We start from the raw sequence: 12,950 nt of genomic DNA, 5'->3' as shown, positions 1-12,950 counted from the left end.
CTGTTCTTTAAAAACACAGAACAGCAAGGGCCTAAACAGCGTGGATGGGGTAATCTTCCCTGCCGGGCTATTGCATTCTGACAGCCAAGACCTGCAGCTGCCAGAATATCCGAACTGTGAATGCACTGTTTGTTTAACTATTTTCGGCCCAGCTCCTTCAACAAATGTCGATTGAAAAATTGACTTTTATTAAGCAGAGCGTTGTCAGCAGCAGAGTCCCGCACAGCTTTAATTTCAGAGTGAGCAGGACTTGGCCGAAGTTCGAGGAGTGTATGGTCAGCTTAAAAGAGAATTATGGTGTAAGTGTTTTTCCCCATAGTTCACTTTATGGTCACGGGAGGACATATACCAACCTCCTGCCGTGACCCAAATCTCAGTATATAGAAGGCTATTGCCTGTGGTATACTGAGAGTGCCGCAGCCGGGACTGATCCTGACAATGTCTGGATCCACCCAGCTGAGCGAGTGAAAGTTGGCTCTGCAAATGCAGAGGCAGAGCCAGCTGTGCCCGCCCCCTCCCACGTTCGTTCCTCCACTCAACACTGGAGGATCAGAGAGCGGAGGGGGGAATCCCTGCGGGCAGCAGTACCGCTCACTGCAGAGAGGATCGTGAAGTCAGCGGATCGGAGCTTGTTTCTGATCACTTCCCAATCAATAGAGCCGACCTATGACAGTTTCTCAGTTTGTCACAGGTCGGCTCTAACTATGAGGATGAGTGGAAATCACTCACCTCATAGTTCTCCTTTAAGTCCTGTCTTACATTACCTTTTATCAATCTATATTTCGGCACTTAAAAACAACTAATTTGTTCACTTAAAAAAAAAAAAAAAGTTCAACCATGGTAATCAATTCACACTTTATCAGACTGTATATTAGAGGCTTAGGCCGAGCAGAAGGAATGTCTGGTCATACAAGGATATCATATCTGGTCTCCAAAAGTTATTATAAAGCTCCATTTGGGGTACACAGCCAAAGGCAGTTAATCTCTCCAGTAGTACCCCAACCCAAGTCTCTCTATTACATCATCATTATTAAACATATCTTATTAAAAGGGGAGCCCCTTCTACAACAGAAGATTTAAAGGAGATAATTATAGTTCATGCAGATTAAATACAATAACAGCAAACATATGATCTCAAATGATGAGGCTATTTATCAAGTGAAAAAAAAAATTAAAGTGTGTGGGGGGCGAAGGTGGGCGATGTGCACACACAATGAACGGGCCACACAGAGTTGAAATGGATTCACACAGTACAATGATGTACCAGTAGGAAGCAGAGGTGGAGGTGCAGCCATGCCGACATCTGCTACCCTGTGCCGTGGGGCTCTTTCAAGTCTCCAAGCTCCTCCAGTCTTGGCTAGAAACAAGGTGAACAAGTCAGGAGAACCGCTGCATAAGGTCTCATCCAGAAATGGCAACCGATATGGTGAAGTTATTATGAGTGAAGTGTTAGGCCTTATGTTATGGAGTTATGCATTTGCACGTGAATCATAATTCCTGAATTAGATATCACAATCATGTCTAGGGTTCATGCCAATTTCCACCTTGCATTTTTCTCAGATTAGATCATTTTCTGCCTAAAGAACTCTGTATATATGAACAGATCAAATCCTTTAGGGTGCTGGTCAGTCTGTTTGCTGATACACACCCGTCCAAGGACCTACTAAAGTTCCAGAATGTATACATCTAGGTGTTAGAGCTTTTAACATCATGTAGCAGTGATTCATCAAGGCTTCGCTCGCCATCAATTTTGTGAGTATTGATTTTATATTTATTAAAGTGTTTTTAGTTTCACCCACGATCAGGGGTCTGGTCATTTTTTGTTCCTTTTCTTGCTACTAGGATCATTGCCTTCGCCTACCCAGAGTTTAAAGTGCTTAACACAGGCGAGAAGTTATCTGGCTTCTTAACTGATGCTCAGCATTCCGATCCATGCCATCCCTGTATTACATCTATGAGTGTAGAGCATTTTCTTCCATTTATTTTAGCTTTATCCCACGAATAATACACTAGGTGTTGTGCTTTGTTTTTTTGTATGTAAATTCCTTTGACAGAAGCCCTTAAAGTGATATTAAAAGCCAATTTTTTTTATTTCTCCTTTAAGGAGATCGTCCTTTGTTGGAGGATGTTGCTTTTTTCTTTAAAAGTACTTCATTCCAAGTTTTCTAGTGGGTCCCCGCCATGCTCCTCCCCCTGCCCCCCGCACGGGTGCCACCATCGTTCTAATGGAGGCACCCGTGCCCGCAGCAGCTGTGTGCGTCCATAGACCCACACACAGCCCTGTAGCAGGCAACGCCCCTTCCCTCTTTGATTGATGGCAGAAGGAGCCTATGGCTCCACTGCCATCAGTATCCTCCCCCGCAACCTGGGTACGGAGGATCCCTTCGGGACCGGCGGCGGGGAAGAGCGCAGCTGACAGGTAAGACTGAGGTAGAAAAAAAAAAAAAAAGGTGCTGGGCTGTTTTACCCTAATGCAGTAAATGCATTAAGGTAAAAAACACCCAGACGTTAATGCTACTTTAAGCTCACTTTAAAATAGTGATGCCAGCTGGATAACAGATTTATAGCAAAATCCTAACACAGCACTTACAGGTCGGCTCACCCGAATGTAATAATTCAGCTGCAGGTGGAGTCTGCTGGGTTAATACTTCTGACTGGCTTATTATGTTCTTAGGGATCCCAGCAGTGAAATCTCCCTAGCTCTGTTCCCACCCACCCTGCCTGAAAAACTAGAGCATCAGTTTTGGCCGGACTGACCATTTAATATATTAAATACAGAACAGTTCAGAACAAGGATGGTGGCGCTCTGTACAGCTTCACAAAAGAGTGAGGGTGAAAAAAAAATGTTACAATAATTATAAAACATTGTGTATAGACAAATAGGCGTGATGTAAACTTACCATATGGATACTGCAGAACAGACAATGCCCCATTGCTGTACTCCTCATTTGGAGTCTGTGCGGGTGCACGCTGCTCCATAGACTTACCTTGTGTCTCTCCTCGTCTCCCGGCCGAACATCTTAACTGCATATGCTTTGCGGCCGTCCGACACATCAGCTGTTCGGACGGGAGCGTTAACCCTTTTTAAACGTTTTTTTTTAAAATGTTTTTGCATATATCTACTGCTTGCTAGCAAACACGTGAGGGTTTAATTACTATTTAATTTAAGAAGATCAAATCTAATAAAAAGTTACTAGAAATCACAATGTAGAAGCCCAGGCCAAATGTTTTGTGTCTTGGATAACAGGGAAAATGTAAAGCCCTGGCAGGTTTGTATTCCTGATATACAGTACGAGAATATAAAGTACAAAAACCTGACAGAAGTTCAAACACATCCCTATCCCATCTTTCCATTTAGATTGATTTTTCTGGCGACCCGTTCATCTTGTTAAGTAAGTGAACGGTGCTATGTTTTGGTATAAAAGGCGGGCACCTTCATTGCATGATGTTGGTTGCAGCTTGGAAAGTGAATGCCTAACTGATAAGACAGCCCATATTTTCTTCTGTGATGTGCAAAGTAAGCAATATCCCCCTCTTGGCTCTATGCTACAAAGCTCGTAAAGTATCAAAAGTCTCCTTGCACATCAGAAGCAAAGTCTTTGTATCAAACATGACAGCTTCAGTTCCATGCAGGTCAGGTTTGTTCCAGAGTTTCATTACATCCGTCATAGGCAATTTTAAATAGCTAAAAGGTCACAAATGTTGAAATTTGCTGTGGGGACTTTCCACCCTTCTCCTCCAAGTCAATGAGTAGCAGCTACACTTAAAGTTCTAGAGTACATGCACCATCAGTAGAGGTCACCCATTTTATAATGAATCCCTACATAAAGAACAGAAGTCCCAACATCCTAAATATAATCTGATCATTCTGTTCAGTTCCTGAAGCTGGAAGGGCTGCCAATATGTAAATGAGCAGTTCCCCTAAAGAAAACACCCAGAATATTGTGTTGTCTGTGCCCACCCTGATTAAGGCCTCATTCACACAAGAAAAAGCTGGCGCGTACAGCTCCGTGTACAGCCCCATCGGGCAGCTCCCGGGAAGGACAGGTGTTGCATGTGATTAGTATGCAGCCCCCGGCCTTCTCTATGGGAGTACGCGACCGTATGCAGCCCTACGCTCACCCCCATGTGCAGGTCCATATGGGTGCGGGTGTCCCGGCTCGGACGCAGACAGGATCCATCCCGTCAGCGTATGTGTACGGACGTGCAGGGCGGGTGAGCGTAGGGTGGCGTACTCCCATAAAGAAGGACATGGGATCCATCCTGTCTGCCTCCGAGCCGGGACACACGCACACGTATGAACCTGCACTTGGGGGTGAGCGTAGGGCGGCATACGGCCGCGTACTACCATAGAGAAGGACAGGGGCTGCTAACTAATCACACGCAACACCTGTCCTTCCTGGGAGCTGCCCGATACGGCCGTTCACACAGCACAGAGCTGTGCATGCCGGCCTTTTCTCTTGTGAATGAGGCCTAAATGTCTGAGCCGGTCCCTGCTACTGACAATTCTGGAGAAGTAGCTTTTTGCTTTATTTTTCTTCAAGTAAATCTTCATTACATAATTATACCAAGTCTTCTGTTAATTTCTTTTATCTGCCGCATTCTATTCTGAACTGGTCAGGAGCATACAAAGACAACAAATAAAGCGGAACTTACGAATCAGTGGCTTCCATTTGATTCTTGGCAGTGATATAATGGCATGCTTATCCTTCATTGTATCCAGGGCTGTGGGATTAACTGGGAATTTCTCAGACGCTCGGACAGATGACTGCAGATACAGCTGCCCACGATACATTCCTACAAAACAACCAATGGCGAACATCACCTTGAAACTTCCTTCATACGAGAGAAGCAGATTTGACCAGCATAAGAATGGTAGAAGTAAGTTAAAGTTGCAGGTTACTCACATCAAAGAAAGTAGGATAGAAAATGAAATAGCACATTAGGGCTCTTGCACATGGACACCTTTGGCCATGTATCCTAAATTCCTGCGTATTTTGCCTGCCAGGGAGCCACTGGGGCTGCCAACGCCCTCTCATAGCAGTCAATGGCTGTATGCAGGTATACTCCTGGACTTCTGTAAACACAAGTATGCACTGACGCACAATGGGAGTTTGGAGTTGTGCGCAGGCACATATGTGCGAGTTCATGCAAGTCCGGCTGTACCAGTGTACAGCCATTGACCTATTTGGCAGGCTGTATGCAGCACCTATGGCTCCCTAGAAGGGGAAATACACAGGAATTCAAACTGTACAGCCACTTGCAAAAACCCTTCAATGTTAGCATATTGGGCTGAAACCAACGAATCAATTATGAGAATAGTTGTCAACTATTCTAGTTAGATCCCCTAGCTCTCTTCTCCACGCTGGGTGGAGGGCACAGCAGTGGGCGGGTGCAAGCGCCAGCCTTCTATTGGCTATTACAATTTTAAATGGCCAATAGTAGGCTGGCTATTGCACCAGCCCACTACCTGCTGCATTTACATTCAGCTGCCGTCTGTGGATTCTTGCCACTGGCAGCTGTCATTAGCTGGCTGAAGCTTTACAAGTGCCATGTGCTTACAACTATATAAAATAAAACAATTATAAAAAAAGGTGGGAAAAAAAAGAAGTTATTTTTGTGTTTCAGCACGATAAATTCTGCTGCGGGAGGTGCAAAAGTCACACATTCACACTCAATCCTATAGATCACAGAGCTCTGGCACTTACCCAAGTAAAAACTGGACTCTGTAGCTCCTCTAGCTGCTTCCACAATATCTTCCTCATCTTCCAGAACATCCTCATTTGATGAATAACTTGTGTCATCAAAGAGACTGATAGGTAAGACCTTACCATCTCTGACCAACCAGGCTGAAGCAATTGGAGTGCAGAACTATAAAAGAACAAGACATTTCCATTTTCAGGCACCATATGAAAAAGGTAGCATCTATAATTTGAAAAGATTCGGAAGACTACTGACAAATGAGGGCTTAGACCGCTGAAGGAAATGCATACAAACCAATCTACTTTATTTATCGAGACACAGGCAGGATATACCACCCATTTTATTGTTTGATAAACTGTGTAAAAGTGTCACTTGCTTAGCATAAAAATCCTTATCAAGCAGTTTCTTTTTGAACTTTATGACCACACATAAAAGTTTCTAACTTTGCCGCACAGTGTGGCAACGCAAGGTAGCATGCAAACAGCAGCGTGGTGCCATTTATATTGATCTGCACCTCAACATGCATTGCATATTGGCAGTCTATTAAGAATTAATGGACTATCTAATAGGTTGGACTTGATGGACTAATGTCTTTATTCAACCTCAAATACTATGTAACTATGTAACTATATATTAATGCAACACACGCTCACATGCATGTGGTAAGGCAAAGCATATTAATGAAGCGGCCCTTACTGATTCCTACCAACGGTGCTGCTTGTACTTTCCAAAGCAGAAAAGGGTCAAAGAGTCTATAGCCCAAACTACCTGAACCGAGTGAGATGTTGCATATGTAACACCTGCTGGGAGGACCTATTAAAAAAATAAAACAAATGCAAACCACAGCTGGTAAGCGAAGGAAAAATATGTCTTTCTAATCTAATTTTTGTACTTGGGTTTGGAGACACTCACATCCTGTTTTTCATTTCATTCAGCAAATACACAGTGCTGGTTGTACCTGGTGCTCCCACTCTAGGTTTCCCAGGTTCCTGTTAAAGGCCATGACCTTCCAATCAGCGACAGACACCTTGATGACGACATCATTTGTCCCAGTTTCCTGCTCATCAACATCAGAAATGATTTTGGACTCGTCTGTGCCCCCGCTGGCTTCCAGTTGGCCTCCAATAAACCCCACTACTGGGTCAACATCTGGGATGTAGCGCAGCTCAAAATGCCCAACGCTAAAATTCCACCTATAGTACAAAGCATGTCAAATATAAAATCGCACTGCACTTGTCTCCCATAAACTCAGACTTCTGCTCTATTATTTTCCAGAAAGCAACATACAGATACACATATAGCTATAAAAACTATTTCTGCACGCAGGCGACAGTGGTAACTGGGGCAGAACACACAGCCTGCTTCAGCCAGCATGGCACATAAAGCTGAGATCAGGACACAATCTCCCTTTGATCTCTTCTCCTGTCCCCGAATGCAGGAAGTGATGTACATTACATCACTTCCTGCATTCAGTGTCACTCTCCAGTACAGAACACCGGTGAGAAGCTGGTAAAGCAGATCTCTGCTTCATCAGCTTCTCTGGGGGTCCCTAGGTGACCTTAGGGGTCTTAGAGACACCCAAGGTCTCCATAAAGAGGACTGGTCATGTAAATTGGCTATGACATAGGGGATTTCTTAGTCCCCAATGTGATAGCAATAAGTTAAGTGTAAAAAAAAAAAAAAAAGACGTTTTAAAAAAGTTAAAGCATAAAAAAACAAAACAAAGCTTAAAAAAAAATGTAAGTTACGTCAAAACACGTGACTTCATCAGGGGTCCCGTTTTTTGACGTAACGTACGTAGGGCAGAGCTTCTGATGTCACCGCACTGAGCTGAGCTGGACGAACAGGTTTTTTTATCGCTTTGCTGCCATTTGCCCTGCTGGTCTGATCCAGCAATACCCAATGCCTGTACTGTTTATATCATTGTGAGTACGCATTTTTTACTTAATAAATTGCATTTTATTGGACGTTACGCACTATGTCCTTGTCCTTTTTCTCTTTCCACCTGGATTTATGCTGGTACCTGTGATCTGAGGAGACCTTATCTGTGCATGGGCTTCCCTCTCCCATTAAGAAGGGAAAAAGCGCATTTGACCTAGCTCTGTGGGTCTACCTCACCAGGTGAGCACTCACTTGATGTCATCACTCACTTGGTGGAGGTGAAGGTCTGCCTGCATTGTGTGATTATCCTTACCTGAGAGTTATATGCACATTGGCTGCGAATCATCTGAGGAATTGTTTTGCACAACCACCATTGTTTGTTTTTGTTTTTTCCTTGAGACTTTTTATTGTCTATATTGCTTTTTTGTCTGTGTGTAGATATTTTCTATGCCTCATTTGTTTGAATGCTCATATATGTGACTCATTTATATATGTTTCAATTTATTAGATATGTACGATTATTAGCTCGGCACAATATTGTTTTTCACGTTTTCCAGATATTTAGTTATATCCTTAGTGCTTGGTAGCTCTTATTTCCACATTACACTTACTGGCGCTGATCACCTTTATTGTCTATTTTTAACTAAATTAGTTGGTTTTAGATTAGTTTGTGTCGCTCTGCTCCTCCGTTCTCCTCGTCACTGGTGATGGCTGCAGCGGTCTGTGTCCCTTTCAATCCCAGCTGCTCTACCCACCTGTGTCGGCAGAGGCAGCAGGGACACAGACCGCTGCAGAGGCACCAGCGGGGAGGAGAGACCTATATATATATATTAGTGGGAAAAGTCATTTCCAGTTTCGACAAAATTTTGCAGCAGTAGGTGCGTTGCGGTGCCAATGGATCCCAAAAGCACCTCCCATCCACAGTGTGATCGCCCACACAAGAACGCACAATACCAGAATTCCGTGCGTTCCAGTGCAGTGCAATTCCAAAAAATTTGCATAACGTTTTATTCTGCAGTAAACTTGATGTCTGCAACGCTGCATTTGTGTATTTTAAATAAATGACAGTATTCATTTTTTTTATTTTATCCGATCAAAATTAATACATCGGCGAACTAATCGATTATGAAAATAATCGCTAGCTGCTGCCTTGTTTAAAACCATAGAATTCCACAAGGGTGTACTTTCTTTTTCACACGACTAGCTAACATACTGCATAAGAACATCTCATGTCTGTTCACTTACTTCTCACTCCCACTGCGAGGCCCCACAGCACGCACAGTTTTCTGCTTCCGGTGCAACAAAAGAACATCATCCTGCTCAACATCTTCTTCATTCCACCGACGGCAGCCCATCGCTGAGCAGACATATTTCACCTGGAGCAAAAAATTGTATAACGCATGATATATGCCAACACTTACACAAGCTTCACTCAAAGCTGTCCAAAGACAAAAGATATGAAAAAAAGAGATGAGGCCGGGACCCACCTTGCCACTGCTCGCACTCAGCCCATAGGTCGTAAGGGACTTTCCACCGACCAACACAACATCATCACCAAACTTATAGGACGACTCAAGAAGAGACTCCACTGTGAACGGAACGGCTTCCATACTCTCTCGATCCCGATCCCACTGAAAGAGATCTCCATCCAGAGAGGGGATAATCATTTTATTACCAAATACCTAGGACAAGAGAGAATAGAAAATTAGGAATATATAAAAAACAGAGAACTCAGAATAAACGCTCGAGTCCATTAATAAGTCTGAGAAATTCATTTCTATTAGTTGTATTCAATAAATGTGTACATACAATAAAAACAATCAATAAAGTAAAATGCTTAATAGCAGTGAGTTATGGACCTATAATTAAAATTTACACTTAAAAAGGACCATTATTAAAAGAAAGAAAACCGGGCCGGGGATTATTTATCAAAATTGGAGCAGACAGAATCTGGAGCAGTTGCCCACAGCAGCCAATCAGCTTCTCTCTTTAGTTTGTTCAGCTAAGCTTAGAAAATGAATCAGAGAAGCTGATCTGTTACTATGGGCAACTGCTCCAGATTCTGCCTGCTCCCTTTTTGATAAATTCCCCTCATTGTATTCTGGTAACTACATGGTGTTAGAGAGGAAATTAACTGTATAGGACAGGGCGTAGGCAACTTCGGCACTCCAGGTATTGTGGAACCACAAGTTCCATGAGGTGTTACAAGACTGACAGCCACAGGCATGACTCCCAGAGGCAGAAGCATGATGGGGATTTGTAGTTTCAGCGTAGCTGGAGTGCCGAGATTGCCTACCGCTAGTATAAGATGTGCTCACAAAATGGTAAGTCAGAGGGAAAAGGATTCGTCACCATTATTGACCTTAGACTCTCAGCATCTAGTCTTTTTCTAATTAGGACCAAGGTTGATGGGATTTTCTTTCTGTCAGATGTGTATTGAATTCCTATACAAGTCTATAGGAATGTAAAACCTGCTGGAAGCAGGTCAACTACACCGGTCAATACATTCTGAATGATCTCCAAAGTGTCTCAAACCGATGCCAAATCGACACAAGCCAAAAGCTTCACTCACTTTATACGCCCCTGCACCAACGCCTGGCTCTGTTCTGCCCTCCTCTGTACCAATACACACTTCTGTGTTGTCAGCTACTACCATGATGCGCCCTTCCTTATTCAGTCCATTCAATGAACGGGCACACTTTCTAGCAACACCGTATTTTGGAAGGGGATTCTGTATTATCTAAGGCTGTGGTTCTCAAATGGAGTATCATGACCCAAAAGTCAGTTGCCGCTTGCCTTCTACTGCACTAGATGAGTGGCTCCTCAGCCTCCCTATAGCTCAGGAATGTCCGTTCTTGCAGCAAGCAGCCATTCAAAATATGCTGCCGACGCCAAGTGTCAGCTTGAGGTGGGGTGGGATGAGGATATGGCCGCGAGGGAACTCCATCCATACCTGCATTGCTGACAGCTCCCCTGTGTGCCCTGTAGAGGTGCCTGGACCAGAGCTCCGAGCACCTCTATAGGGCACGCAAGGGAGGTGTACAAGCAATGCACACTGGACCCCAGGCTAAGTAGCCACACCAGTTCTCGTAAGGTAAGGAGACTGGGTGGATCTTAAAAGTTTAAAAAAAAAAAAATAATTCAACCTTTTTTGGACTGTGTGAGATTGTATCTGGTTGTGTGCGTCAGTCTGTTTTTGAGGGCCCGAAAACAATAGTACAGTGCGATAAATCTCACAGTCCCATGCGATGAACACTGTACCACGCAAACCCACCCACCACATGTTCTGTTGAGGGAGGTGCGTTGCCATTCATTTGAAATGGCACCCCATGCACACCTCCCACCCACAGTTCAATCGCAATGCCGTACGACTTGGGTTGAATTTTTTTTTTTAACCGATTAATTATAACGCACATACAGATCCAACTACATTGACCTATACACATACAGCACAGCAATGAAGTAATAAAATGAACTAGGATCACACTAATCCAGCACGTTATTAATCTCACGTGCCCCACTCAATATGGCCGCCGCTTGAGTGGGGCAACAGAATAATAACGTGCTGGATTAGTGTGATCCTAGTTCATTTTATTACTTCATTGCTGTGCTGTTTGTGTATAGGCCAATGCCTTGGCTGGTGCAGAACAAGTTTCTTGGGCAAACCTTAGTTGTAACGAAACCGGAAGTCAGGCGGTCGCAGAATTCGATAAGTGTCGACAGATCACCAGCCCAAGTGGCTCCGCCGGCTAACGAAGGGAAGGGCGGAGGAGTCCTGTGACGTCACGGACATAGACGTTACCGGACCCCTCCCCCCTTCGTTAGCCAACGGAGCCACTTGGGGAAGACCAGGTTAAACCTGATAAAGAATGCAGACAAAAGCCTAGATGTGTTTCCTGTACTGGGAGAATGGAACAGATGCGCTCAGACGGTGGTTCACGCAGTCTGTGAGTGTTTGAATATTTATGAATCAGATCGCTGTGGCACCACGCTGCTCTGTATGGGCTCCGGAGACTGGGGAAGGTAAAGGGCACTTGCAGAGAGTGGAGGACCCTGCAGGTGAAGGATGACTTCATTCCTCTGTATACAGCATTACCTCATCTCTTAATCCAGTGAGTCACCAGATCTGACTAGCAGAATGCTGTGCATTAAATGGATCTGAGACCAAACACACACACACAGGGTCACACTCCAGCACAGACATAATTAAGCTCCATGACAGATAAGGATTAAGCGATGATGTTCATTCCCTTCAATAGAAGGACGATTAATCTTGAGCAGATAAAGATTAATCCTAAACTTACCATCAATCAGGTGACTATCGCAACACTGATCAGGCCAGTGCAATGATTGGTTCTATGGAATGTCATTCAACAAAACCGTATTTTCATTTTTCACAAACAGCCACAACAAGAACCATCTCCAGTGATGTCCGATAAATAAAAATAAGACACATTTTAAGAAATCAATTCTCTTTTCAGCCCCCCAAAAAGATCGGAATTGCAATGGTGAAGCACAAAACTGGCGATATTGCCAATAGTAACCAATCAAGTTTCATTATATTGAAAAACAGAAGAATTCTAATTGGTCTTCATGAGCAAGGACTAAAAATAGGAGGAGCTCATTTTCCTTCAGGACTCGGTGCACTGTCCTAAAAGGGACTCTATTACTGATATTAGCAAGCAAATATTTTTGCAATGTTCAGTTTAACGTGAGCCGGTTTTCCATTACAAAGCAACTCTGTCTCCAGAATAAAAATGGAAAGACACTTCTGGGGTTGTCAGACGTCTGCGTCCCCATTGTGTACCACTTTCACAAACCGGTCGCTATGTCACCACAGTTCTGCAGTGTACATGAGCAGTCAGTTGGGCACTTCACGATGGAGACAAAGTGTACGTCTCCATTCGTGAAGGGGTTAAGAACAATGTCAAACGGCCGTGCACAAACCTTGAACACAGCACAATATTTAGGTCACATGCAATGATAAATTATGTATTGTCGCAATGGTACACAAAATGCTAATTGCTGCCCCTAAGTGCAGATTATGCCTTTAACTGTTTCCCGGTTATTCAAAGCAATAAAGAACAAAAACGTACCTCTGGTTTACTAAGACTAGATGACACAAGAGACCCCGACCCCACGTCCAGGTCCCATTGCTTTCTCCCATGATTCTCGGGATCCAGGGCTGAAATTCTACCATCCAATGTACTGATTATGACCAAAGACCTGAGGAAAGAAGATTTAAAAAAAAATAGTTTTTACTCTTATGTCACTTTCATATTAACTCAAAAGGTTGACTGACACACACACACACACACACACACACACACACACACACACACACACACACACACACACACACACAC

The 12,950-nt window shown here is 43.8% G+C and overlaps 1 protein-coding gene across 1 annotated transcript in view; it reads right to left on the bottom strand.

Moving 5' to 3' along the window:
• The window catches only part of EIF2AK3 (eukaryotic translation initiation factor 2 alpha kinase 3), a 50,123-nt gene that overhangs the window by 16,396 nt on the left and 20,777 nt on the right, over window positions 1–12,950 (bottom strand). Inside the window, exons 2-9 of the mRNA XM_018566104.1 lie at window positions 12,681–12,810; window positions 9,072–9,266; window positions 8,830–8,960; window positions 6,662–6,896; window positions 5,709–5,871; window positions 4,653–4,797; window positions 4,123–4,159; window positions 2,901–2,955 (exon numbers count right to left, since the gene is read on the bottom strand). Of these exons, the coding sequence (XP_018421606.1) occupies window positions 2,901–2,955; window positions 4,123–4,159; window positions 4,653–4,797; window positions 5,709–5,871; window positions 6,662–6,896; window positions 8,830–8,960; window positions 9,072–9,266; window positions 12,681–12,810 (1,091 nt within the window). The remainder of the gene's footprint in view (window positions 1–2,900; window positions 2,956–4,122; window positions 4,160–4,652; window positions 4,798–5,708; window positions 5,872–6,661; window positions 6,897–8,829; window positions 8,961–9,071; window positions 9,267–12,680; window positions 12,811–12,950) is intronic.

The sequence above is a fragment of the Nanorana parkeri genome, unplaced genomic scaffold (assembly GCF_000935625.1).
Source record: "Nanorana parkeri isolate BGI_ZX_2015 unplaced genomic scaffold, ASM93562v1 scaffold919, whole genome shotgun sequence".
Taxonomy (NCBI): domain Eukaryota; kingdom Metazoa; phylum Chordata; class Amphibia; order Anura; family Dicroglossidae; genus Nanorana; species Nanorana parkeri.
The sequence above is the reverse complement of the archived record's forward strand: the minus strand, read 5'-3'. Positions and strand labels throughout refer to the sequence as shown.